The sequence below is a fragment of the Schistocerca nitens genome, chromosome 9 (assembly GCF_023898315.1).
Source record: "Schistocerca nitens isolate TAMUIC-IGC-003100 chromosome 9, iqSchNite1.1, whole genome shotgun sequence".
Lineage (NCBI taxonomy): Eukaryota > Metazoa > Arthropoda > Insecta > Orthoptera > Acrididae > Schistocerca > Schistocerca nitens.
In genome coordinates, this window is record NC_064622.1 from 270,252,326 (window position 1) to 270,278,518 (window position 26,193).

Below are 26,193 nucleotides of genomic sequence, written 5' to 3' on the forward strand. Positions count from 1 at the left end.
CTCCCAACTTGTTGGAACTATTATATTGTGCAAAGTATTGCCTAGAAAAACAATTCTGAACAGGAAATTAAAATAAGTGGTGAAAAAAGTGAAACATAAAGCAAATAAACATGGGAATAATATGTATGAACATACAATAATAAACAAATATAAAGTTCAAGTAAAAAATTATAGAAATGCCGTGTTATTTATCAATTAGTGTAACAGTCCTATGTGCTATTGCCCAACATACAGTAAATGAACATTTACTGTGCTTGAGTGAAGACATGTAAATACAGCATATGCATAAGCAAAACTTTTTTCTGTACATTTTGCTGGATACCTGAAAAATTTTACACAGCCCAATGAGTTTGATGTAATCTGGAAACTTGTCCAATTTGGAAAATTATTTTAGTCCCAGGCAATTCCGTTTTAAGCAAATTTTACTGTACTTAGCAATGCTTGCTGATTGCACAAATACAAGGGCTGCAGATTTCTAGACTTGCGCTATTGGGCGGGGAATTGTTGGACGCCCCTAGATAGGTCAGGGGTGCACTACACAAAGGAAGTGGCTACTCGGGTAGCAGAGTACTTGTGGCATGCACATGGGGGTTTTTTAAGCTAGGCAGTAGTGCGAGGTGTCCTGATGAACACTCACCAGTCGACGTGCAGGCAGGGAAATCAGGGCGCGCTCAGTGTAAAGACACTTCAGCTATCAAGATATTAGCAGTAAATTTTAAGAGTGTTCGGAATAAAGTTCCTGAATTTACTGCCCTCCAGGAAGCGTGTGGCGCACAAATTATTCTCGGGACTGAGACCTGGCTGAACCGAGATAGGAAGTTCTGAAATATTTAGTGAGGGTTGGAACGTGTATCGGAAAGACAGATTAGACACAGTAGGAGGTGGCGTCTTCACTGCAGTTGACAAAAATATTGTGTCTATTGAGGTCGAAGTAGAGTGTGATTGTGAAGTTATCTGGACACGTTTAACAGGACCATGAGAAATAAAGTTAATTGTTGGGTGTTATTACCAGCCACCAGGTTCCACCGTGACAGTTCTAGAATCATTCAAAGGGAGTCTACACTCTGTATCGCAAAAGTACCCAGATAATGCTATATTAGTCGGAGGCGACTTCAGCCTTCCTAGTATAGACTGGGACGTCTATGGATTCATTACAGGTAGTACAGACAAGCCGTCGTGTGAATTACTTTTGAACACATTATCCAAAAACTGTCTTGAGCAGCTAAATTGACAGCCAACGCGTAATGGAAATATTTTAGATCTGGTAGCCACGAACAGACCAGACCTCATTGACAGTGTCAGTGTTGAGACAGGGATTAGTGATCATGTTGTTGTCATTACGACTATGGTTACAAAAGTTAAAAAATCTGTTAAGAAGGCTAGGAGAGTATTCTTACTAGAAAGAGCAAATAAGTAGTTGTTAGCATCCCACTTACATTGTAAATCACACATTGGAGAAGTATGTGCCGAGAAAGTGGGTTATGGACAGAAAAGACCCACCATGGTTTAACAGAGCAATTCGGAGAATGCTCAGGATGCAAAGACAGTTGCACTCGTGGTACATGAAAGATCGGGGGAATGGGGACAGGCAAAAGTTAGTAGAGATTCATGCTGCTGTGAAAAGAGCGAAGCACAAAGCATACAACCACTACCACTGTCATACCTTAGCAAAAGATCTTGCTGAAAACCCAAAAATATTCTGGTCTTACGTAAAATCGGTAAGCGGGTCGAAGGCTTCAATCCAGTCACTCACTGATCAGTCTGGCCTGGCAATGGAAGACAGCAAAACGAAAGCTGAAATTTTAAATTTAGCATTTGAGAAATCTTTCACGCAGAAGGATCGTACAAACATACCGCCATTTGAGTCTCATACAGATTCCCGTATGGAGGACATAGTGATAGACATCCCTGGGGTTGTGAAGCAGCTGAATAGGTTGAATATAAATAAATCGCCAGGTCCTGATGGGATTCCAATTCTTTTTTACAGAGAGTACTCTACTGCATTGGCTCCTTACTTAGCTTGCATTTATCGCGAATTTCTTGCCCAAAGTAAAGTCCCGAGTGACTGGAAAAAAGTGCAGGTGACGCCTGTATATAAGGAGGATAGAAGGATGGATCCTCAAAATTACAGACCAATATCCTTAACATCGGTTTGTTGCACGATTCTCGAACATATTTTCAGTTTGAATATAATGAATTTCCTTGAGACAGAGAAGTTGCTGTCCATGCATCAGCACGGCTTTAGAAAGCATCCTGCGAAACGCAACTCGCCCTTTTTTCACATGATATCTTGCGAACCATGGATGAAGGGTATCAGACGGATGCCATATTCCTTGACTTCTGGAAAGCGTTTGACTCAGTGCCCCACCGCAGACTCCTAAGGTACAAGCATATGGGAGTGGTTCCCAAATATGTGAGTCGTTCGAAGACTTCTTAAGTAATAGAACCCAATACGTTGTCCTCGATGGTGAGTGCTCATCAGAGGAGAGGGTATCATCTGGAGTGCCCCACGGAAGTGTGGTAGGTCCGCTGTTGTTTTCTATCTACATAAATAATCTTCTGGATAGGGTGGATAGCAATGTGTGACTGTTTGCTGATGATGCTGTGGTGTACAGGAAGGTGTCGTCGTTGAGTGACTGTAGGAGGATACAAGATGACTTTGACAGTATTTGTGATTGGTGTAAAGAATGGCAGCTAACTCTAAATATAGATAAATGTAAATTAATGCAGATGAATACGAAAAAGAATCCCGTAATGTTTGAATACTCCATTAGTAGTGTAGCACTTGACACAGTCACATTGATTAAATATTTGGGCGTAACATTGCAGAGTGATATGAAGTGGGACAAGCAGTTGTGGGGAAGGCGGATAGTCGTCTTCAGTTCATTGGTAGAATTTTGGGAAGATGTAGTTCATCTGTAAAGGAGACCGCTTATAAAACACTAATACAACCTATTCTTGAGTACTGCTCAAGCGTTTGGGATCCCTATCAGGTCGGATTGAGGGAGGACATAGAAGCAATTCAGAGGTGGGCTGCTAGATTTGTTACTGGTAGGTTTGATCATCACGCGAGTGTTACGGAAAAGCTTCAGGAACTCTGGTGGGAGACTCTAGAGGAAAGGTGGTGTTCTTTTCATGAATCGCTACTGAGGAAATTTAGAGAACCAGCATTTGAGGCTGACTGCAGTACAGTTTTACTGCCGCCAACTTATATTTCGCAGAAAGACCACAAAGATAAGAGATTAGGGCTCGTACAGAGGCATATAGGCAGTCATTTTTCCCTCGTTCTGTTTGGGAGTAGAACAGGGAGAGAAGATGCTAGTTGTTGTACCAGGTACCCTCCGCAATGCACCGTATGGTGGATTGCGGAGTATGTATGTAGATGTAGAACGTAATGTATGGTTAATGAGCAATTTTATTACCAATAAGATTTCATCACTATGCTGTATCACAGGGATGTGCCAGGCCAGTGGATATAATGTATAGGGAACCATCTTTTCCTGCTTCCCCCCATCCCCCTCTTTTCTTCTGGGGCAACAAATCAACGCAACCTGATGATAATTCAGGATGATGTGGAATCTTGTTGTGACTCTTAATACGAAATGTATCAATGCTGAAAGCCAACAGTTTTGAACATTTCCTTTAAGCACCAGCTGGAACATTTAGTTTAACCAGAAACTGCATTTGTAGCTGCAAAATTAAATTCTGTGACAATTCAAAAAGTATGTATTTTTTATGATGTAACAAGAATATACGAAGGAGAAATAAATGTAACAGAAGCAAAGATCATTTAAAATTTTTAGATTCTAAGCTACTCCATAAAAAGCTCTAAAATCTACTGTATTGGTAAACATTTTTTCTGTATGTGCATGGGTATGTCGGATGCCATTATTTGTGCCTCCTTTGGCTTGTGCAATGTATACTACACCAGGCATGTCCCTTTAATCTCCTTATGATTGAACTCATGTTTTTACTACATTAATATGGCCCACACATGGAATTTTTCAACAAGAATTTATGTTAGTGGTCCCAAATATATCGACCAAAAAGGACAAATATAGCTGGATACTGTAAATAGTCAACAAAGTAATTAACATACAATTAAATCAAATGTCAAAAAGCAAGATACACCCATCCCTCCACTCCTCAATTGCATCTACTTCAGTGTTTCTTAAATTATCATCTCTTGTATTCTTTTGTCTGTCATTGGGACACACCTCCTTCTCGACTCCTTTTCCTCTACTGTTATATGTTTATCTCCTCAGATCTTTGTTTATGGACATCTAGGGTTTCCATTTGTCACAATTTTTTGAAGGCCAGTTCCAACTTTCAACAAAATGTTCCAGTGTCCCATACTCTCTATGACGACAGCTAATGTCCGAGATTTTCATCCTACGCAGTGCGACATTTCTTCCTGACTGCAAACACAAGCTCTGATACAATGCTGGTTTCAAGTTATGGAACGTTAGCATTACACTTCAGTCACATACAAAAACTGAACTGTATTGATTGTCAGTTTGACACACAGTTCTTTCTGAAACCAGATGGTACGCCAATCTTGTGAGTAACTGCATATGTTCTAACTTCGATATATTGTACTACTGTACAGCAGTTTAACATTTCTAAAAGCTTGCAGTATTGACTTGAGTAAAATTTATCTTAATGATACCTGTGTTATTCATGGGAAAACACATGCAAATTAAACAGTAAGAGTCAGCAAGAATTCCTATTTATTATAGAACTCAGTGAGAATGTTGAGTGTACAGTTTGTGGCACTAAATTTTGTGGTGGACACAAAGGATGCACCGACATATTAAGTCCAACAAACAACATGCACTTCAGCCCCTCTTAAAGATGAAAAAAAAATAAGGTAGTTTCAGAAATAGACAAGCAACTTTTGGCACAAGAAGCCACATTGTTTACGACACAGTGCCACACAAACAGCGTTTCAGGCCCATTAAATGCAACACTGACACAAATCACTGTTCAACATGTGGTTCTCAGGGTCACAGACAAAAACCAAATCAGTTATCATGAACATTACTACGCCGTTTGCTATGGAACAAATAATGAAGGAACTGAAAGCAGCAAAGTTCATTTCAGTGATTATAAGATTTCTCCAGGCAATTGAATAAGATTTCTCCAGGAAATTGAACTTCCGAGCTGGTTCCTTCAGTGGTTCCTTTGATGTTGGAAATCCAAAGCAAATGACTTTGTATGTCTTAGAGAAGCTGGAAAAGTGGCAGGACATCCTGCCAATGGACCCAGAGCATTGCGGCTTGGGTCATCAACAATGGGCAGCCAGGCCAAGGACTGTGGGGCGGTGGAAGTGGGCACTGGTATAACAGGGGTGAGAGAGGTGTTGGGCAGAGGCAGTGGTTACACCTCCATATGGTCCCAACACCGTGATCCAGTCACCCACCCTCCAACGACCAGGGACAGAGGTCGTGCTGCTGTGTGGATGAGGGTGAGAGACATAGCTAGTTGTCACCATGGAGCCCACAGTCAGAGGTGGCAGTCCCCGCCGCCAGAGCCAACTGCGATTGCGGCCCTGGCCAGAGCTGGTTGCTGTGGCAGTTCAGATGGACGAGCCTGGTAATGATGTCACACAACTGAAGCTGTCTCTGGTCAATGTCAACTCCTTTGGTCCATACCAGGTGCTGGCTGAGTGTGCCTGTCTAGACAAGTACCTTGGACAAAGGCATGCCTGAACACAGGCTGTGTATGCTGCATGGAGAGCAGGAGGTCTAACAGGGTGTGATAATGGTGCCTGCACAGTGTTTCAGCCATGATGAAATCACTGACGGGGACAGATCGATACATTGCTAGGAAACTGTACAGGGATATTGAAATCACTGACGGGGGCAGATCGATACATTGCTAGGAAACTGTACAGGGCCTCCTCAGTAGATGAGGTCCATATTGGAGGTGGAGTGGAAGGGAGCAGAGGCCAGGTGTTTGATGCCATTACAGCAACAGAGGACCTGAAACTGCATCGATGGAAATTGTGGCCGTTATCTGATACCAAGGGTGCATGGTACACTCTCAATAGTCAGTATCATTGAGAGAGCACAGATGGTTGGAGGTGTGATAGTTGACGGTATCTGCACCACATAAGGAAATTCAAGAGGATATGCACTACCAGCATCCACATAGCTCTCTTGAAATGGATTTGCAAAATCAAACTGGTACATTTGATTCAGGGAGCAGGCATGCCAGGAGTGGCATGTGGCCAGTAGACATGCTTCTAGGCCAATGCTTTCATGCAAGTCATCTCCACTGAGAAACATTAAGGAGTTAGAGGATTGGATGACAACCTAGCATTCTGAGTTCTCTGACATCAATGTTATGACATCCTTCATGGTACTGAGTCAGTAGTGCAGTGTGAAATAATTGTGAAACGCCACATTGACTTGGCTAGGAACATGCTCTGGCCACCCATTCCGTACAGCAGACTAATTAAACTTCCTGCAGGACTGTCTCATAATTCTTTCCTGTCATTTGAGTTCCATGTTAGGTCAATAGGGAAGTGGCACTAGGCTTCTACTAGCATATTAGGTAGTTGGGCAAAAGTGGATTTCATAGTGGTACCCACTTAGAAACAACACCCAGCTTTGCTGTCTTTTCTACGAGCTTAGAACAATGACTAAATAATAAATTTCCAGTTAGTCATTATGTGGAATTTGCTGCCATACAAATAAAATTTCTTGAGCCCATAAATTATCACTAAAGACTCCTCAGGTTGTGATAATTTAGCTCCAACACAAACAACGTTTTGGAGGTGAATGGCAACTCAGAGTCATCTGGCAATTTATGTGGCAAAATATGTCAGTTCCAGGCTGGGATGCATATGCTGGACACGTCAATGGTTTGCGTGATATATATGGCATCAGACACGGCGCCATCTTGAGACTATCCCTAAAGCACTAAAAATTGGCTGGCCGCACAAATTTGATGTCCTCCTTGGGCAATGATAAAAATCACATTTGTTAGCCTCCCTTGAATGGACTTCCAGGGCAAGTAAACACCACTACAACGTACCACTCAAAATTGAGTCTGTGCCTTCACCTGCAGTGCAAAATGTGTGAAATTTTTGTTTATATTTACATCAAAATCGTACGGGCAATACTGCTGTTAACTTCTCACCAGTGGTTTGGTCAGTTATGTAAAAATAGATTATCACCATCATCGTCATAGTTATTTATTGTTATTAAGCCTATATTGACAGTAACTATCATGTCCTCATTTTTACTCATTTGTCATTAATTTTTGTCCATTATTCTGAAAATGTTTTTAATTTGGGTAAAAATAATAAAAGAACCCTATGTATGTCCCACCCTCACCATTTCTTTCTCCTGCCCCTCCTCAAGCACTAGAAAATAGTTTTATAAAAATTCGAATCTCTTATGTTACACAGCATTGTCCAATTTGTTTTGAAAAGCAATTGTCATGTGTGTCTTCACTTCACATTTTAATTAAGTTATCTTGCATTTTAACACCTTTTTGAATTTTTAAATGTCTGTTCCTATGTATTTTTCTTGCTCTACACAAGGATATAACTTCTGGATCCAATAATCTAAGATTTGAAAGTCTTTTGATTTGGGCTACATTACTTTAATAAATTAACAATTTAAATGCACAAGCAAAAGAAAGAGAAACACTAAAGAACAACAGTACGGTCCAAAAGTAGACAATAATTTTAATGATTATTACACTGTAAGTGTAAAATGTTATTGAGAATATTATTTATCCCCCCCTCCCCCTCCCCCCCCCTACAGAGAAAAAAACAAGAGCTATGTGAAAATGGTACATATGATATACATGGAAGGATACGCTCATGACTTCATTAAATTTGTCATCATCTGACTGAGGCACTTTACTATTGGACAAATCCGTTTCCAGATTCCTTATGCTTGTGTCCATTAATCTCAGTGATTTCTGCAAGATCTCCACTGAGACACGAGCTGCTCTGTCAACATGTTCCATTTCCTCATTGAATGTGAGCAGCTCTGGGAACTTGTTCTCTATTATTGCAACAAGGTAATGGAGAAGAGTCATTTTGTTCTCCACGTCCTTTGTGCTCGTGAGCTGCAAAGAGAATGAAGATTCATTAACTGGCCACAGATTTACAAACAAATTACAATTTAATTATTCAGAAACATTTAAATCACAAGTGACAGCTATTTCAGGTGATTTATGGCCATTTGTACTAATTTTTAAGGTCAGGTATACTGTAAATTATACTACTGTTGGCTTCTTAAATGTCACATTTTTAATTCATGGTGTCATGTTGTAGCTAAAATCCTGGAAGACCATACAGATTTTTTTTATGGCATTCAATATGAATTCAATCCCTGGAGTCTTTTGCAAAAATGTTAGGTTCGTCTTCGGTAAATACATGTACTTTCTCAGGAACAAGTCACTATGTAAATCTGGTACAAGGTACTGATTACTAAAACACAAGACAAGGTATTTGGTATAGTACAACCTTTGTCTTTGAACTGCAAGAAACTTCTTGCAAATCAATTTCTTCATCTGGAAAATTGACAAATTCATGTGTGAAGGAAATTTTCAGTCAATGGAGGAATATTTTCAGATGGTAAAATGAAAAACATAATGTACATAGATTTTGATGGAACAGAATCACCAACATTTTAGAAGAAGACTGATGGTGAGTATCTAGTCACTTTAAAAAAAGCCTTAAGAATACAGTTTTCATTCACCATAAAATTCATGTGTTAATGATCTTCCATCTAATATACAACAAGCAGAATTAGTTCTTTTCGGAGATGACACAAGTAGTGTAATCAATCCCAAGATAAATACAGACATACAAGAAATGGTAAACTAAGTTCTTAAATGTATCATTGACTGGTTCTCAGCAAATGGTCTCATCCTCAATTTTACACAAAATATGCAGTTCCGCATGGCATAATACACCAATGATTATGTGTAACACAAGATGAGGAAATGATACATAGAGTAGAAACTACAAAATTCTTGTGTGTTCATATTGATGAGAATTTAAATAGGAAAAAGCACATTTTGGAACTCCTAAAACAATTTAGTTCAGCCACCTTTACGCTTAGAATCATTGCAAACCTTGGGAAGAGGCAAATCAGATAGTCAACAAATTTTGCATCTTTTCATTCAATAATGTCATATGGAATGTGCTCTAGAGTAACTCATCTTTAATAAAGGAAGTCTTCATGGCACAAAAACATGCTGTAAGAATAATATGTGATGTTCACCCACAATCATCCTGTAGACATCTGTTTAAAGAGTTTGGCATTCTGATTACTGCTTCACAGTATATTTATGAAGTTTGTTGTAAATAATCCACTACAGTTCAAAAGCACAATGATATACATAACTACAATACCAGAAAGAAAAATGACATTCATTACTCCACATTAACATCTTTAACACAAAAAGGGGTTGCACAATGCTGCACCTAAAATTTTTGATCACTTGCCCAGTGATATAAATATCACTGGGCAAAGTAAAATTTCAAAATTAACTGAGAAAGTCTATCCTTGACAACGCCTCCTGTTCTATGGAAGAAAACTTAAGAAACTTTCAGAATGCAACCATATCAAAAACTGATAACTAACTAACTATATTGGCAACTATAGTAGCAAATCAAGGAAAACCTGAGAAACCGAATGAGTAGTCCCGTCAAGGAAGGAAAATTAATGGGAAAATTTCACGTAATCGCAAATTTTTGTACAGTGGTAGGGGGAAGGAGGGTGGGAGGGAGTGTATCATGAACAACATCCCAAAAATCCTCCCTTGTGGGATGGGAGATTGGGGAGGGGTGTCACGTTTAGGGAATAAACTATGTTCTGGGGTTGTAACAGGATGGAGGGAGTGCAGGTTAGAAGCATGATGGAAGGTAGGTTGCTGGGTTGTGGTCACGCACTTCCCTCCTTCATAGATCTGCAAAATAAAGAGCAAGCAGGCAATTCCCCATTCTCTCAACCACATTATATCACAGAAAGCAGCTACAGAGTATTTCATGAAGCTATATCAACCCTTCCACAGTTCACCTTACGAATCACTGGCAACACAGGGTGCAGACAATCCCGGGAGAGAAGGTTGTTTATTTTCCATAAAGTTTATTAACACTACACTGAATACAGGTGTGAGTCGCAAATAATACAAACACAGGAAAAGCATAAGGACAGATTCTATGTAAATCTCTGCATACTGTTCTATACTGCTACCAGGGAAACTGATTCTTAGTCACCCTGCACGGAAGTTATAGCAACTTTCTGCACCACAACTGCTGCTGGCTTTTTCAGTTTACAGACAGACTATCTCCCAACATTTCTGGTCAGTTCTGTAATACAGACAAAATAACTTCATGGAGTTCATGTTCATATAGTGGACTTATTTACGGTTTGTTAAGTGAGTGTGTAAGAAAGCTCAGCACCTGGAGTGGTCAATGTGGCATTTGTATTATTAGCAACTCATATCTGTATTCAATCATGTTAACACACTTTGTAGAAAATAAAAAAAGCCCCTCCCCCCATGGGAAATGTCCACACACTGCGTCACCAGTGATTAGTACGGCAAGCTGTGGAAGGATCACTGTAACTTTGTGAAATACCCTGTAGTTGCATTTTGTGACGTAGTGCAATATGGAAACTGTGGAAGTGCACACCACAATCTGGCAACCTACCTTCCCTCACACTTCTAACCTCCATCCTGTTAACCTCAAAATACAATTTATCCGTTAATACTGTTCTACTGCACTTAGATGTGGAATGCACATTCAATATTTATTCTTAACCCACTTCATTTAACAATAAACATAAATTTTGTACCAATACAGAACTCTTTTAATAATCTACAATTTTCTATCCACTTGAATGCGGAAACTATTTGTTATGCGGAAACTATTTGTTCTAGAGAAAAAATGAATAGGCCCTTTTTGCAGAAAATTTAATGTAGTTTAATTTTTTACTGGGGAAACATTTTCACTAGATGCTGCAGATTTCAAGATATTAAAGAAAAACCAAAAAAGTGACCTTTACAGACTCAACAACCACACTCTCACCCCACCAGTCTGGATTTTTAATATATTTTTATGAACCCCACCCCCACATATACACACCACTGCAAAAAATTAAAAAGATAAATTTTTTCCCTAGTCAACATTTTTGGTCTGATCTAATGAAACACCTACAGAATCTTGAGGGTTGAATTTTTTTTAATGTTAACTAACATTATATATGTTTCATCACTTTCAAAACAAAAGTGCTTACTGTTTAATCAAATATTTTGTTAAGTGCTAAACTTTGTTGGGAGTACTGGCTGATATCTGATAATGTTCAGCAGTAATAGTCTCAAAGCTTACAAACCAATGACAGCATGAAAAATAGTGTTTTTTTATTATAAATCTAATGTTTTCTGCAGCTGTCATGCAGTTCGTGTATGGTTTGTTTAGCTATTACTACAAAATTCTTAAAATGCATTTGCAAATACTACCATACAATACTACTATTTTATATTGTACTTGTGATATACTATCTACCACTTAGTTTTAGCTCAAAAACTTACTTTTAGAAACAAAAAGACAATGTACAATTATACCAAGACCAACAACAGGTGAGTGATATCTACAAGTCCTAAGAAAAGTTTATTACATACCTTAGGTAAGAAACTTATCTCAAAGCCAAAAGCAGGACCATTCTTTGTTCCACTGTTCATGTAGTTACCAATAAGAAGAATGAGTTCTAGTATTTGTGCAAATTTTTTGCTCTGTTTTATTTCCTCACATGCTGCTGTGGCTGCAACTATATCCTGTGAAGAAAAATTTCTTTACAGCTTTCTGAATCTCTGCTATGTTGGAACAGGTTCAAACTGGCATTGAATTAAGTACTGGGGAAACATACAAACTGAGAGATGAACCGTTTCTAGTTACATGCCAAATTAAAACTTCAATTAAAACTTAATAAGGAAGAGTACATTTACTATGCACTTAGCCATCTGAAATATGGAAAGTCTTTGACTTTTGATGTGAGGCTCAAGATGTTTTTGAGAATACTCAACAAAAGATTGATTGTTCTCACACCAGTGTCTACCAAAAAGACACATTTAAAATTAGAAACAATAATCCTAGGTGTCAGAATTATTAGTTTTCCCCCAAGGGGGAAAAAGGGATGGGCTAGGGAAGTTTAGAAAGACATAAGAGGTCACTCAAGTCACATGATGAGAAAGTGAATCCCACCTCCTTTCACTTTTAAAAGTGTATTTTAGTAGTACTGTGATTTTTCCTTAAATAAGTACTTGCCAGCCGTTGTCTCTCTTCATGACTTACCAAATACAAATTTGAAGGTAGTTTTAAAAAAAAAAAAACAGAAATGGTTCCATGGATGTTTACAGACAGCAGACATACAATACAGTTAATAATACATTATATTTAAGCAATTTAATATGCATTTAAAATTGAGTTTACACTGACAGATAAAGTTAGCACAGCTGTCACCCTATTAACCTACAGTGATGGAAATGTACACACATGCTGAATTGTTCGTGATAACAGCTTCTCAGTTTTCAATGGTAGTTGCAGGTTCTTGTCTCAAACCTTTTGTGTCAAACTGAAACAGGTGATAGTGGGTCTACAACCAATTATATTGAGATAGGGAACCAATGGTCAGAAATGCATATTTACTGTGATATGGACACACATAGCAGACACCACATAACAATGTACCTCATGCTAATTGTTCGAAGTCACAACTGCCAATGGAAAAGGTGCTGGAAGTTCTGCTGCACTCACTCAAAAATCCCTGGTGTCTGTTGTATCAGTGACAGGCAGATTGGACCCTAGCATGCAGGTCTTCATCTGTTTCTATGGGAGTTTCATAGAACAATTTCTTGATGTAACCCCAGAAGAAAAAGCCCAGACGTGTGAGATCCAGCAACCACACTGGTCATGGGACAGGACCTCCCCATCTGAACCAGTGATGAGGGTACGTATTGTCCAGCTGGTCGCAGACATCAACGTGGAACTGGACTGGTGCACCATTGTGCTGAAACCACGTTGTTTCATAGACAACAAGGAGTACAGTCTTCAAGAACTGCGGCAGTATATCTCATAGAAACACCAGGCAACAAGGACCATTCAAACAAGGATGTGTCAAATAAGATCCTGTTACGTGATCTTGGAGAATGTTCGTCCGTACTTGACAAGACAATTGTTGCTGGTGGCCACCAATGGGGGTGGTGTGGGGACTGTCCTCACTCCACACACTGCTATTGAGGCTGTTGGAAACACCATCACGAGCGAATGAGACCTCATTCTTTAACAATATGAACTGTACGAAGTTCGACACTACAGCACTGCAGTGGATAATACACTAACAGAAGTGAACGCAGGGCTCAAAATGCACTGGTCCCAGTGCTTGCACACCACCTCCTGAAAGTTTTGTGTTCAGACATGTCTTTGGCAGGAACTTCGTCAGCTCTCTCCGATGTAAAGCCCCCTCTCTCATAAATTGGTACATCTTTCAACTAGGAAAATGCGTTTTGGAAAGCGTTCTCTGTACATTCGTGCTGTTCCACAGGCAATAATCCTGCCAAACTGTACATTAAATGCACTCGTGATTACACTTCATGCACTGTACACAGTAACACACCTCACTATGGACATATCAGAAGTTGCCTGATGCAACTGACAACCGACACTAGGGGTAGTGTCGTGTGTGCATCACAGGTTAATGTGCTGGCACGATGCATGCGGTTGTCACAGTTATCATATTTTCAGGTTATTAAAGTGAAACTCTGGTACTTAACTACAAGCACCTTATATATTTCTACAGATGATATTCATGAGATACGCAAACTGTTAAAATAAGTAAAGAACCATCACATCCACAAAAAAAAACCACACACACAGTTGCTACTGAAGTTAAAAGAGTATTGATTGAACAGTCCATGGATATACAGCTGGTCCATAGTGTCCAACGGACACAATATTTTGGTGATATTTAGGTGATCAGACATGTCACCATCATCAAGGCTGTTGATGAACATAACTCCTGAGGGCCCACGGCCAACTTACATCCCCTCCCACCACAAGCCAATCTCACTGCGGTCTGCAGCCAAGAGCATGCGTCAGCAGTTGTGAAGGCGCTTGAATTGGCGCCTGTGATGGTGTCGACGTAGTTGCTCTGTCCACTCTGGTTTCCAGATCGCTGTGTTAGCCGAGCATCGTTATAATTAGACCCAGTGCTGGTTCCCAAGCGCTGGTGTGATTATAGCTGCAATCCCAACTGATAAGATTATCCCTGGTGCAAATTTCGATGGCTTCTGTAACAACACTGTCCCATTATTTGGAACCCTGCATTAAAATCGTGGGTGTTCGTACTCTACCACATGATTCTCTGACAAACAATTCTCTACAACCACTGATTTATTAGGTACATTAGTCAAGTATGCCGCTGGTGTTCTCAGCCTTTATCTTCAATGGTTCACACTGTGTGTCCAATATTTCTCTTGCCTCACTGGCATTGAATCCGATACGCCTTCAGGAGTTCAGTTTGTCTATGCTCCTGCTGATGGTGACATGTCTGGCTGCTGAAATACACTCCTGGAAATTGAAATAAGAACACCGTGAATTCATTGTCCCAGGAAGGGGAAACTTTATTGACACATTCCTGGGGTCAGATACATCACATGATCACACTGACAGAACCACAGGCACATAGACACAGGCAACAGAGCATGCACAATGTTGGCACTAGTACAGTGTATATCCACCTTTCACACCAATGCAGGCTGCTATTCTCCCATGGAGATGATCGTAGAGATGCTGGATGTAGTCCTGTGGAACGGCTTGCCATGCCATTTCCACCTGGCGCCTCAGTTGGACCAGCATTCGTGCTGGACGTGCAGACCGCGTGAGACGACGCTTCATCCAGTCCCAAACATGCTCAATGGGGGACAGATCCGGAGATCTTGCTGGCCAGGGTAGTTGACTTACACCTTCTAGAGCACGTTGGGTGGCACGGGATACATGCGGACGTGCATTGTCCTGTTGGAACAGCAAGTTCCCTTGCCGGTCTAGGAATGGTAGAACGATGGGTTCGATGACGGTTTGGATGTACCGTGCACTATTCAGTGTCCCCTCGACGATCACCAGTGGTGTACGGCCAGTGTAGGAGATCGCTCCCCACACCATGATGCCGGGTGTTGGCCCTATGTGCCTCGGTCGTATGCAGTCCTGATTGTGGCGCTCACCTGCACGGCGTCAAACACGCATACGACCATCATTGGCACCAAGGCAGAAGCGACTCTCATCGCTGAAGACGACACGTCTCCATTCGTCCCTCCATTCACGCCTGTCGCGACACCACTGGAGGCGGGCTGCACGATGTTGGGGCGTGAGCGGAAGACGGCCTAACGGTGTGCGGGACCGTAGCCCAGCTTCATGGAGACGGTTGCGAATGGTCCTCGCCGATACCCCAGGAGCAACAGTGTCCCTAATTTGCTGGGAAGTGGCGGTGCGGTCCCCTACGGCACTGCGTAGGATCCTACGGTCTTGGCGTGCATCCGTGCGTCGCTGCGGTCCGGTCCCAGGTCGACGGGCACGTGCACCTTCCGCCGACCACTGGCGACAACATCGATGTACTGTGGAGACCTCACGCCCCACGTGTTGAGCAATTCGGCGGTACGTCCACCCGGCCTCCCGCATGCCCACTATACGCCCTCGCTCAAAGTCCGTCAACTGCACATACGGTTCACGTCCACGCTGTCGCGGCATGCTACCAGTGTTAAAGACTGCGATGGAGCTCCGTATGCCACGGCAATCTGGCTGACACTGACGGCGGCGGTGCACAAATGCTGCGCAGCTAGCGCCATTCGACAGCCAACACCACGGTTCTTGGTGTGTCCGCTGTGCCGTGCGTGTGATCATTGCTTGTACAGCCCTCTCGCAGTGTCCGGAGCAAGTATGGTGGGTCTGACACACCGGTGTCAATGTGTTCTTTTTTCCATTTCCAGGAGTGTATTTTGCCCACTGAACACTATGGACCGGCATTACACAATGGACTGTTTTATCAACAAATACACCAGGAGAAACTGAAGAATTAAAGAATATTAATCATACAGTAAAATACATCTCTGCATATTTGTGGTTGCCAAAAACCTTATTTTCGTATATTTAACAACTTCTTGTTAAACGTTAGTTTTCATGAGGACATATTTCATTCTGCCTCCAAACTTTCAGGGCAGATAGTTCAGTTTCTCTTCTGTTAGTCTTCTTCACCTGCAGTACGCTCTGTTATTAAACTGTTTGTGTCAGATCATCCTATGGCCTGTGACACTGAACGAGTTTACCTCAATAAGAAGTAAAGATGAAGTGAAGAAGAGAAACTGATGTAATTCAGAAATTGTTTTGTGAAGTGTGCAGTGAACACCTATAAATGACTATTAGGAGACAAAAAAGAGCTACCCCTTGGTGGAACAACAGGGCTAAAAAAAAAAACCGCAGCCAATGAGAAGCAAATGGCTTGCTGGGAGTGGATAGGCAGTAGAAGTACAGAAAATTAGCAAAAATATAAAGCAGCCAAAAATGCATCTAAAAAAAGCACAAGAAGAGAAAAATAAGAACTGGGAAAGTTTCACTGAAACTTCATAGGAGATTGTTCAGGAAGCGAAAAGTTTTGTATTGATTAATTAAAAAAAGAACGGAGTAAAAGATAGAGAAAATATGAAATTTGTTAAATCAGACACAGGGTATACATTGACATGAAGAGATAATGCACTAGAAAGACTGAAAGACTGTCTCTCAAAATTGTCGAATGTTAAATATGGTGAGTTGGAAGATACAAAGGAAAAAGAAAGCACAATGTATGAAGAAGAAAGAAAGGAGATATCTATGTTAAAAATGGAAAAAACCACAATACAGAAGAGGAGTGGTAAAGCAGCAAGAGTGGATAAGGTGACCACAGGAATGGTGGAAGCAGCATGACCAATAGTGTTATGGTGGCTTTGTAGAGTATTTAGAATAATATGGAAGAGGAAAAATCCCAGAAGAGTGGGGAAAGAGTCAAATTATCACTTTTTATAACAAAAGTGATAAGAAGGGATGTAATAAATACAGACAGACAAACCTTCTTGTAGGTGTAGCCAAGATCTTTGGGAGAGTACTGGAAGAAAGGCTGCAGAGGAAATTAGGAGGAGAAATGGAAGGCATCTGATGGAGAAAGGATGGGAATTAAAGAAGACATGATGTTGACATTTATTGATATTGAGAAGCCTATGACAGGGTGCCTAGACAGTTAGTCTGGAAAACATTAAGGTAGAAACAAGTTAATAAAGTGGAAGTGCAAATGATGAAAGCTATGTACAAGAACTATGTTCGTGGAATAAAAATTAGTATAGGAGAAACAAAATGGTTTGAAGTTGACATGGGTCTAGGACAGTGGAGTTGCTGTCCTCCATAATATTCAGCATAGTCATGGATAAAATTCATACAAATATTAAGCAGTAATTAGAAGGACATATAATGGCAATGAAGTTGCTAACAGATGACATAGTGATATGGGGTGAGGATGAAATGGAAGTGCAAAGTCAAACAGAGGTACAGAACCAAGAGATAGAAAAATGTGGGATGAGAGTAAGTACAGAAAAGAACAAAACAGTTGTGACAAGGAGAAGGAAGGAAGGGAAAAGATAAAACTTAATGACAAAATTTTGGAAGTGGTCAAAAGTTTCAAGAATTTATGAAGTGTAATCACAAATGATGGCAAGATAGCCAAAGAAATTAGAAAAAAAAAAACCACACACACAACAAGAAAACAGCTTCTATCGGAGTGTAGGCATTATTCTGTGGAACAGAGTGTCACAAAGAAATGTAAGAAAGTTCTATATTCACCTTATTATGAATCCTAGCATATGCAGCTGGTAAATGGACAACAAAATGGAGCAAAGAACAGAATATGGGCACACGGCACGAAAATTTTAAGGCAGCAAGACAAGAAAGGATAGAATCAGAAATGATGAGACCAAGAAAAGGATGGGAATCTTGAAACTTCAGGACAAGGTAGAAACAACAAAGTTGAAATGGTATGGACAAAATTTGATAAAGAGAAGACAAAGTGAAAAAGGGAGAAACAATAAAAAGCAATACAATAGGATACAAGAGATAAGGAACAGTCTATAAATAGAAAAAATAAAAGCGTATTATTCAGTATCTTTAACAGAGGAAACTGAAAAAGCCCTTGCCCGTTGTCTTCAGTAAGCTTACCACCACCACCGTACTGTTCCAGTTCCCCAGGTACGGTTGATGGGCTTCTTCCACTACCTTGTGTACCGATCATTTCTAAATTTATTTGGGATCTTCTTGTAGGCTCCAGCATTATTACATACCCTCAGCACCATAGTCTGGATGTGCTGATTCGGCATGAAATGGATGTCTCAACTGTGGTTTTCTTCTTTACTTTATCTTGCTCATCTGAATGATGGGTCCCATGAATTTCATTTCTGATGCTTGAAGTCTTGATGACTCTCTCTTTGTGACAGTGCACATTTCAATACCATATGTCAATATTTGTATGAAGTAGCTCATGCATATCACTGATTTTGCTTTTTCTGGAATCAGGCAGTCCTATAGAAGTGTCCTCATTTGTTGGTAGATTTCAGCACCCTTTTGCACTCTGTTGGTAATCTGCTGTCTACTCTAATTATCTCCAGAGTGATACTTCCCAACGTACAGAACCCCCCCCCCCCCCCAACACACACATACACACACACTAGTTGGTGTGTCTCCTAGTTTCACACTTGCGGGATGCCTATCTCTGTCGACTGCCATCACTACTGTCTTGGCCTCTCTGATGTGGATGTTGTATTCCTGGAACTGTGATTTCCATACACCAGAGAGTGTTCTGAACTTCCCCTTCTGTTTCATCCCATATCATGGCATCATCAACGAATGCAAGGAGTTCACAAAAGCTGTTCTTTATGTTCTTTTTAAATCAGCCAAAACAGCAGTGAGGATGGTGCACTACCTTGATGTACACTCTTGGACTGAAACCGTAAGATATTCCCTCTCCACCTTGTACACAGCTAGTAAAGTCCTTGTGCAGCATCTGGATTTTCCTAATTGGTGCTTCAGGTACATTCCTTTATCTCAGGCACTCCCAGATTATCTCCCTTGCAATACTATCATATGCCTTTTTTACATCTAAGAACACAATTAACAGATTCTTCCTTTTCTCTCAATATTTTTCCACCAGCATGTTGGTACTGAAAATTAAACCCACAGTTGCTCTGTTATTTGTGAATGCATACTGATTGCCATCCAGCTGTGCTTTTATGATCATTCTCAATCTTTGCTCAATAATCTATTAGAGTTTTCAACTGATGTGACAGAAGAGTTATTCCTTTACAATTAGTGGGCTTCCATCTACTGCCTTTCTTAAACACTGCATCAAGTGTTCTGTGCAGCCACTGTATGTCCTGGACACATGCTGCCTTTATCATGCCTGCATTCATTTCATTTGGAGATTTGCCTTTGAGCATAGATTTGAAGGCTACCTCTGTGTCCAGGTGATGGGAGGCACCTCATTTCAGGTTCTATGTTATGTTCAACTGATTCATTTAACAATTGCTTGAAATGGCCCTTCAGAACTTCTCTGATGCCACTTTCTCTTCTAACTACATTTCCATTTTTATTCCTGGGTTCCTTTACAATATTCAGTAATTTCCTTTTACCTTTGATAACAATATATAAAAGTTTCTTATTGCCTCTGCTATCCTCCTCAAATTTCTGAATGACTGTCATGTTTTGTTTTTCTCTTCTCAGATTTCCAGTTTCTTATTTTGGTATATTTGTTCCAGGTCTCTGTTCTCTGCTTGGTTCTCAGGAAGCTCTGGTTATATTTTTTCACGGTCCCTTTCTCTTCATTAAAGATTCCTTTCTCTATCACTATTCTCAATTATGCAAATGAGCTCCAATATAAAGGATGGAGTTTCCAACACACACAATTAGATGATTATCAAAATTGTTAAAAGTAACAAACAATAGGAACTAATATGATACATGCAAAAAAAAAAAACATAACACAGAAATAGTAACAGCAGGTTATTTACTTTTAATTGAAGATAATCCAACACAAACCTAAGTTAATACAGACTAAAACAGCCAAACAGAAGTATTTTAAGGACTTCATGTTTACCGCTCTAAATATACTCTTTGAGGTGATATCAACACACACTGATGAGCCAAAACATTATAACAATGTGCTTAATACCTTGTTTGTCTTTGGAACGAAATCCATCACTGATGCTGCATATCAGGGATCCAACAGTTTGTTGGTAGGTTTGTGGAGGTATGTGGCATTAGATGTCATGTAATTCATGTAAATAATGGGCTGCTGATTTGTGTAAGCAGTGATCGCACCCAATAGTGACCCAGATGGGCTCCACAGTTTACATAAGGTGAAACTGTTTGCCACGACATTAACACGAGTTCACTATAATGGTCCTCAAACCACTGTAGCACAGTTGTGACCCTGATAATTATACTGCTGAAAGATGACATCGCCATGAAAGAATGCAGGTGGTTCGTGTCTATCTAGTGTCTTCGATTACTACCACAGGTCCCATGCAAGTGAAGGAAAATACACTCCTGGAAATGGAAAAAAGAACACATTGACACCGGTGTGTCAGACCCACCATACTTGCTCCGGACACTGCAAGAGGGCTGTACAAGCAATGATCACACGCATGGCACAGCGGACACACCAGGAACCGCGGTGTTGGCCGTCGAATGGCGCTAGCTGCGCAGCATTTGTGCACCGCCGCCGTCAGTGTCAGCCAGTTTGCCGTGGCATACGGAGCTCCATCGCAGTCTTTAACACTGGTAGCATGCCGCGACAGCGTGGACGTGAACCGTATGTGCAGTTGACGGACTTTGAGCGAGGGCGTATAGTGGGCATGCGGGAGGCCGGGTGGACGTACCGCCGAATTGCTCAACACGTGGGGCGTGAGGTCTCCACAGTACATCGATGTTGTCACCAGTGGTCGGCGGAAGGTGCACGTGCCCGTCGACCTGGGACCGGACCGCAGCGACACACGGATGCACGCCAAGACCGTAGGATCCTACGCAGTGCCGTAGGGGACCGCACCGCCACTTCCCAGCAAATTAGGGACACTGTTGCTCCTGGGGTATCGGCGAGGACCATTCGCAACCGTCTCCATGAAGCTGGGCTACGGTCCCGCACACCGTTAGGCCATCTTCTGCTCACGCCCCAACATCGTGCAGCCCGCCTACAGTGGTGTCGCGACAGGCGTGAATGGAGGGACGAATGGAGACGTGTCGTCTTCAGCGATGAGAGTCGCTTCTGCCTTGGTGCCAATGATGGTCGTATGCGTGTTTGGCGCCGTGCAGGTGAGCGCCACAATCAGGACTGCATACGACCGAGGCACATAGGGCCAACACCCGGCATCATGGTGTGGGGAGCGATCTCCTACACTGGCCGTACACCACTGGTGATCGTCGAGGGGACACTGAATAGTGCACGGTACATCCAAACCGTTATCGAACCCATCGTTCTACCATTCCTAGACCGGCAAGGGAACTTGCTGTTCCAACAGGACAATGCACGTCCGCATGTATCCCGTGCCACCCAACGTACTCTAGAAGGTGTAAGTCAACTACCCTGGCCAGCAAGATCTCCGGATCTGTCCCCCATTGAGCATGTTTGGGACTGGATGAAGCGTCGTCTCACGCGGTCTGCACGTCCAGCACGAATGCTGGTCCAACTGAGGCGCCAGGTGGAAATGGCATGGCAAGCCGTTCCACAGGACTACATCCAGCATCTCTACGATCGTCTCCATGGGAGAATAGCAGCCTGCATTGCTGCGAAAGGTGGATATACACTGTACTAGTGCCGACATTGTGCATGCTCTGTTGCCTGTGTCTATGTGCCTGTGCTTCTGTCAGTGTGATCATGTGATGTATCTGACCCCAGGAATGTGTCAATAAAGTTTCCCCTTCCTGGGACAATGAATTCACGGTGTTCTTATTTCAATTTCCAGGAGTGTATCTCCCATAGCATAATACTTCTCCCACCACCCTGTGTCCACTGCACACTGTACTTTTCAAGTCGCTGTTCACTTTATGATAGTGTTTGTGGAGACAACGATCAACCTAGTGTAGCAAAAATATGATTTACCCAAAGAGCAAACACATTTCCACTGATCAATGGTCATATCCCAATGATCCTGTGCCTACAGCAATCTTAACTGATGACGTCATTGGGTAAACATGAACACACAGGGGCTGTCTGCTGTAGAGCTTCATGTTCAATACTGTATGATGAATGGTTTGCTCTGAAATACTTGTGCATGCACCAGCATTGTGCTCTTTCAGCAGAGATTCCACAGTGTAGTTTCACTGTCCTCCTACCTCTTTCCAGAGATGCTCATGACAGTAGCATGAGAACAATCAACCAGCTTTGCCACTTTTGACATACTCATTCAAATGCCCTGCGTAATAATAATGTGCCCTTTGTCAAAGTAACTTATCTCAATGGATTTCCCCATTTGCAGCCCACATCTTCTCTAGGATAATCCCCCCATCCATGTCCGCTCAGTATACATACTATGTTATCACATCACATGCCCACAATGCCACCAGGCAGCATCAAATGTCATGGAGGGCAGTGGTCACAATGCTTTGGCTCATCAGTGTATTTAATTTAAGAATTTGTGTATACAATTTAAAAATTTATCTTGCATATACTTCTTAAAACTTACCGGTTTAATATCCTGCACCATTTCATTGTAATGCAATTTAAAGCTTAATGATTTCAGCCTTGGAAGAAGTCTTTTGACTTCTGCTATCTGTTGAACAAAAAAAAGTTTTCAATTTAGTACATCACATTTTACTTTAGATTAAATTCAGTTTTAATTTAAGTTAACACATTTAGTGCAAAAAAATTTTCTATTATAAGTATTTGAGTGGTGTCATATTTTTCCTCTCTCCATTTGTGTATTTATATCTTCTGCCCTCGAAAATATTGTGTAGAATACAAGCAATGAAATGAGTAAAGATAACTCCTTGGCTTATAGTGGGAGTAAACAGATGTAGAGGCGCAAACAAGAAACAAAGAGCTTGCAAAGTTGTGCCCACCACCCAAATACAAGCAGTAAATTCCTCCTACAGTTCAACCAGTCAAGGTATCAATGGATACAAAACTGTGAGTGAGTCAAATGCACATCAGGCATACAGTTTTTGGGAAAGACTGGCAAGGACCTGACAAAATGGTTAAAGGGAATACAACAGACGGTGCGACATGAGACACCTTGCCAATGTCTACTTTCACAGGACCACAGTAGTTTGAGAATGTGGAAGAGATCAAGAGCTGTGAAAAATTTCTGGTGGAATATAATAAAAACATTTAGCAACAATCAGCAGTAGAGTCATATAGCCAAACAACAACTGAAGAACAAAACCCAACACCTACGGCAGATTACATAGCCATATGTACAAGTTTGTTTCAGCACAACCCACTTAATCTGTTATCCAGTGACAAATAGGTCCGAGCTTCTCTGAGATCATCATCAGCAAATGTTGGCCACTTAGTACAAAGACAAGACAAGGTAGACCAGATGGCCCAATATGAAACACCATAACACGGGGGTCAAATCCCAATTAATCCATGCTCATATTGGGTGTCACCAGTTGATTGACAGATAATTTAGAAGATATCTGGTAATCTATCAAGAACTGTGGGACAGCATCCAGACATGAAGTACTTGAATAATAGTAACCGAAACCAACAGCTGTACTGCAATTCAACGTCTTTTATTCAAAACGTGCTACCAGTTTCGATGCTAAAAACAGTCATCTTCAGGCCCCAAGTGAAATCTGCCATAATCTTCATATATGGAACCCAGTTGGTTTTGGGAACACTGTACTCAACTTTGTTGACTGCACATGCTGGCATAACATGCTTAATAAAGTTGTACCGTTTCCATTTGAAAACTTCACTGGTTTTGTTATTGTGGTTCATACGTTTATGTCAGATTACACTTGGGAGTCTGAAGATGATGCATTTTGGAATCAAAACTGGCAGCACATTTTGAATAAACAATGATGGATTACAATACAGCTGTTGGTTTCTGTTATTATTATTATTATTCTTCAAGTATTTCAGAAGGTAGTGCAGAAGATGTTGAAAGATTATATTCACCAATTAGAAAGACCTTTGCTTTCTTCGGCAGTCCTTCTGGAGAAGAATGTGGAACCTGAAATTTTTGTGTCAACTACTACCAGTGAAAACCACAGAAAGAGCATACTGTCCATTGCCAAGAACTGATGACATTGTGTATTATCAGAAGCGAGCAAAGTATTTATCCACTTTAAATATACAGTCTGACTAGTGGCAAATTGACATTTATGATGCTAACCAGGAAAAGAACTGCCTTCATAACATCTGAATCTCAGAGTTCAGTGTTATGCTGTTTGGTCTGTGTAAAGCTCCGGTCACCACTGAATGCAAAGGAGACTACTTGCTTCGCCATTTTAAATGGACGATTTATCTTTGTTACCTGGATGACACTGTTGTTTTCTCAAAGGCATTTGTCGAGATTAAGAGTTGACAACTGTGCTGAAGTGTTCCCCTGACATAGGTCTGAATCTTAGGAAAAAACTGTTCATTGTTCAAGAAATAAAAATCTTGGGGCACTTACTTATGATACTGGAGATTGTCCTGATCCAGAACATAGGAGTCATAATAGATTTTCCAGCTAATCAGCATGTTTGTAATGTGAGATGCTAAACCGTGTGATGCAATTCTAGTAACAGTCCAGGAAGGCACTAAAAGAGTGATTGCTCACCTTTCCCAAGTACCCTCCAAGTACAAGAAGAATTACTCTGTAATTGAAAAAGGGTCTTGCAGTTGTTTGAGCAATTAGTAAGTTCCAACCTTATTAAAAAAAGCAGATCATTCACTATTGTGACTGAACATCACTCATTTAGGTGGCCGTCAAGCCGGAGGGATCCATCAGGACAAATGACAAGATGAGCACTAAAACTATTGGAATATAACCCCACAATAGTACAAGAATGGATGCAAATGCAAGGACAGCAACTGCCTTTTACAGAATCCATTGGAACAACATTACAGTACTGGAGATCTCCCAGTCATCACTGCACTAACTAATGAGCATTGCAGCTGAACAAAGGAAAGAGCCTTCATTATTTAAGATCAAACAGCCCCCCCCCCCCCCCCCCAATGAATCATGGACCTTGCCATAGGGAGGCTTGAGTGCCTCAGCGATACAGATAACGGTATCGTAGGTGCAACCACAATGGAGGGGTATCTGCTGAGAGGCCAGACAAATGTGTAGCTCCTGAAGAGGGGCAGCATCCTTATCAGTATCAGTAGTTGCAGGGGCAACAGTGTGGATGGTTGACTGATCTGGCCTTGTAACATTAACCAAAACAGTCTTGCTGTGCTGGTACTGCGAACGGCTGAAAGCAAGGGGAAACTACAGCCGTAATTTTTCCCAAGGGCATGCAGCTTTACTATATGGTTAAATGATTATGCTGTCCTCTTGGGTAAAATGTTCCGGAGGTAAAACAGTTCTCCATTCGGATCTCCGGGCGTGGACTACTCAGGAGGACGTCATTATCATGAGAAACAAAACCGGTTTTCTGTGGATTGGAGCATGGAATGTCAGATCCCTTAATCGGGCAGGTAGGTTAGAAAATTTAGAAAGGGAAATGGCTAGGTTAAAGTTAGATATAGTGGGATACTGAAGGTCAGTGACAGGAGGAACAAGACTTCTGGTCAGGTGAATACAGGGTTATAAATACAAAATCAAATAGGGGTAATGCAGGAGCAGGTTTAATAATGAATCAAAAAATAGAAGTGCGGGTAAGCTAATATGAACAGCATAGTGAACGCATTATTGTAGCCAAGATAGACATGAAGCCCGCGTCTACCATAGCAGTACATGTTTATATGCCAACTATCGTTGCAGATGATGGAGAGATTGAAGAAATGTATGATGCGATAAAAGAAATATTTCATAGTTAAGGGAGACGAAAATGTAATAGTCATGTTGTTGGGGGACTGGAATTCAATTGTAGGGAAAGGAAGAGAAGGAAAAGTAGTAAGAGAATATGGACTAGGGGTAAGGAATGCAAGAGGAAGCCGCATGGTAGAA

At 41.2% G+C, this 26,193-nt stretch overlaps 1 protein-coding gene across 5 annotated transcripts in view; it reads right to left on the minus strand.

Moving 5' to 3' along the window:
- Positions 1-26,193, minus strand: part of LOC126202891 (protein diaphanous) — a 372,908-nt gene that overhangs the window by 15,284 nt on the left and 331,431 nt on the right. For all 5 annotated transcript variants that reach the window (XM_049936958.1, XM_049936957.1, XM_049936961.1 and 2 more), the window contains exons 13-15: positions 22,774-22,860; positions 11,656-11,808; positions 7,834-8,088 (exon numbers count right to left, since the gene is read on the minus strand). In XM_049936958.1, the coding sequence (XP_049792915.1) occupies positions 7,834-8,088; positions 11,656-11,808; positions 22,774-22,860 (495 nt within the window). The remainder of the gene's footprint in view (positions 1-7,833; positions 8,089-11,655; positions 11,809-22,773; positions 22,861-26,193) is intronic.